The sequence below is a fragment of the Olea europaea genome, unplaced genomic scaffold (assembly GCF_002742605.1).
Source record: "Olea europaea var. sylvestris unplaced genomic scaffold, O_europaea_v1 scaffold1016, whole genome shotgun sequence".
NCBI classification, from domain to species: Eukaryota; Viridiplantae; Streptophyta; class Magnoliopsida; order Lamiales; family Oleaceae; genus Olea; species Olea europaea.
In genome coordinates this window covers 162,539-165,660 of record NW_019227483.1, presented here as the reverse complement: position 1 = coordinate 165,660, position 3,122 = coordinate 162,539, and the positions used below count along the sequence as shown (strand labels likewise).

The window sequence follows — 3,122 nt, the reverse complement described above, 5'->3', positions numbered from 1 at the left end:
TTTCAAGCTTATGTATCAGTATTTGTATGAGTCGTGTTTGAACTCATGTCTTTCCAACCTATATACTTTGTAGACTTATTGGAGTTATGCGCCTAACTGCTAAAAACTCGTGAAGTATCGAACGTAGAATTCTATTTGTAATAGAAGCGTGACCATAATATTGGAACAGAAATTGGACTTGCTTTCTCATCATAAAAGATAAAGCAGACTCATCAAAGTACTTTTAAAAAGGACTTGATTAGACCAGTCCATCTGATTTAGTAGGTAATTTTATTAGCTGCTCTAGAGACAGTTGAGTCTTCGTTTGGATCAGCCTCATGGTTAGGGTAATGTTACCCTTGTCCAACAATCGTATGTTCTTCTTCGTTCGAATGGCTTGAAGGCAACCGCGTGGTCTTTTTCATCCAAATGACTTGATGAAATTTATATGCTTATTTCTCTTGACTCCAAAATAGCTTTTGATACCTTCATGGGATTTTCTTCCCCGAATTCAAGGATTCCCAAATCATTGGTGATGGGAAAAGTCTGACATTCGATACATTTCTCCCTTTTGTGAATCTCCTAAGAGGAAAAAGGGTATCCGATGCTTAAGTCAGTACGAATTTTGAATGAAGATAAAAATACTAAATAAAAAAGAAGAGTTTAAAAGACTTAGGAATAATTTGTGGGGGTGGATGGTGCTCCAGCTTGACACTTTCTCATCGATTCTCCTGAAAGCAGAGAAGATTAGGATCGCCGATGACATTTCTGCCATCGACTCTCTGATGCTTAAGTTAGTGCAAATTTCAAATGAAAATAAAAATACCTAATAAAAATAAAGAGTTTAGAAGACTTAAAAATAATATTTACAAAGGTGGATGGTTTTCCAGCTGTTGGTGATATTTCTACCATCTTAGGTGCGTAGCTTATAGGCTCCTTGCCTGACGACCTTAGTGATCAGGTACGGTCCTTCCCAATTTGCCGCAAGCTTTCCAGCACCAGCTTCCTTGGTGTTTTGAAATACTCTTCGCAGCACCCACTCGCCTTCTTTGAAGGTTCTAGTTCTCACCTGTCTGTTGAAATGTTGGACGATTTTTCTTTGATATGCAACCGTAGGAATCAAAGCTCTTTCTCTTCGTTCATCTACCAAATCTAACTCATGGTACAATTCAACTTGATTCTGCTCATTAGTTGTCCATTCATATCGAAATGTTGGAGTGCCTATTTTTACTGGTATGATCGCTTCCATGCCATAAGCCAACGAGAAGGGCTTTTAACCAGTAGGCGTTCGAACGATGGTGCGATAGGACCAAAGGACACCAGAAAACTCGTCTTCCCATTTTCCTTTAGCCTCAGATAGTCTTTTCTTTATTGTCTTCATGACAGTCTTATTAGAAGATTTGACCTGACTGTTGGCTTGGGGATATCGTGGAGTGGAGAAGTTTAGCTTAATGTTCCACTCTTTACAGAAATTTTGAAACCCAGTGCTTATGAACTGTGTCCCATTGTCCATGACTATTTCCTTGGGGACTCCAAACCTGCATATCATATTTTTTTAGATAAATTGGATAACTTCACGATCACGTACCTTTGAGAGTGCCTCAACTTCAATCCATTTCGTGAAATAGTCCGTGACTACCGGCATGAAAACTCGCTGTCCTGGAGCAGCAGGAAGTTTTCCAATAATATCCATCCCCCATTTCATGAACGGCCAAGTTGAATGAATGGGGTTGAGCCATTCTGGTGGAAGGTGGGAGACATTGGCAAATCGTTGACATCTGTTATATTTTTTGACGTGATTAACAGAGTCCGTCCACATTGTTAGCCAATAGTACCCAGCGGTAAGCGCACGATGCACTAGGCTCCGGGCTCCCGAGTGATTACCACACTCCCCTTCGTGAAGTTCAGCCAAGACATATTCGACCTCTTCGTTGCTAATGCATCGAATATAGGTCCAGAGAATGATCTCCTATACAGCTTACCGTCTATAATGCAAAATCTTGTAGCCTTAGCCTTAGTTCGTCGAGCTTCATTCTTGTCTGGTGGCAACTCGTCATTTTGGAGGTACCTGATGATTGTTGTCATCCAGGATTGATCCTCGAATGAATGAATACTATTGTTCTCGTTAGATTTTCGAACTGCTAGCCATTGCAAGTAAACTACCGGGATTACCTTACTTTGCTTCGTATTCGTAGTTGCTCTGAGGCTGGATGTTTTCAGTTTGTGGGACTTGAGTGATATGGAACTCATCAAAATCTTTGCAGAGCCACTTGGCCAACTCTAGGTAGGACGTCATCTTTGTGTCTTTGGCAAGAAAAGTGCCCTGTATTTGGTTTACAATAAGCTGAGAATCATTGTAGACATGTATTCGGGTGATTCTGATCTCTTTTGCTAAGACCAGCTCAACAATGAGTGCTTCGTACTCTGCCTCGTTGTTGGTTACCTTGAATTCACACCTAACTGCCTGCTCTATTTGATCTCCTTCCGGTGATATTAAGACAATGCCAAGTCCTGCACCATTGATGTTGCTCGATTCATCTACCTGGAGCATCTATGTGCCTATTGTCGATCCATCCATCAAGCAGAGAATTTCTCTTTGGGCCAAAACCTATGAGTTAGGTGCAAAATCAGCGATGAAGTCTGTAAGTACCTGAGATTTGATGGCAGTGTGAAACACAAAGGAAATATCATTTTCATTTAATTCAGCGACCCATTTTGTTAGTCGTCCGGACAACTCAGGTTTATGGAGTATTTGTTTTAGTGAAAACGATGTGATGACTACTACCGAATGACTCTGGAAGTACGGTCTTAGCTTTCGAGCTGCACTAACAAGTGACTAGGCTAATCTTTCTAGTTGGCTATAGCGGGTTTCTATATCCAGTAATGCCTTGCTAACATAATAAATTGGAAGTTGCTTTCCATCTTTTTCGCGAACCAAGACTAGCTGACCGCCATCTCCAAAACTGCCAAGTACATGTATAGTTGTTCTCCGTCTTTCGATTTCGATAGGAGTGATGGTGATGTCAAATATTGTTTGAGTTGCTGAAGCGCTTCTTCACATGTCGGGGTCCATTCGAAAGTTTTATTTTTCCTTAATATATTATAGAGCTTTTGACATTTCTCTGAAGATTGGGAGATGAACC

The 3,122-nt window shown here is 40.7% G+C and overlaps 1 protein-coding gene across 1 annotated transcript; it reads right to left on the bottom strand.

The window, feature by feature from the left end:
• Positions 1 to 1,252: 1,252 nt before the first annotated feature.
• Positions 1,253 to 2,530, bottom strand: LOC111372594. The gene is made up of 4 exons (XM_022994964.1): positions 2,157 to 2,530; positions 1,955 to 2,047; positions 1,568 to 1,913; positions 1,253 to 1,474 (listed from the first exon to the last, which is right to left on the bottom strand). Exons 1-4 carry the CDS (start codon positions 2,528 to 2,530, stop codon positions 1,253 to 1,255), a joined length of 1,035 nt encoding a protein of 344 aa, XP_022850732.1.
• Positions 2,531 to 3,122: the final 592 nt, after the last annotated feature.

What these genes read in the sequence shown, in the direction of transcription:
- LOC111372594 (XM_022994964.1), bottom strand. Translation starts at nt 2,530, where the DNA reads ATGCTCCAGGTAGATGAATCGAGCAACATCAATGGTGCAGGACTTGGC. An exon ending in AACTACGAATACGAAGCAAA is followed by an intron (nt 2,048 to 2,156) that starts GTAAGGTAATCC and finishes AACAATCATCAG; the next exon opens with GTACCTCCAAAATGACGAGT. An exon ending in AAGTTGAGGCACTCTCAAAG is followed by an intron (nt 1,475 to 1,567) that starts GTACGTGATCGT and finishes AATGGGACACAG; the next exon opens with TTCATAAGCACTGGGTTTCA.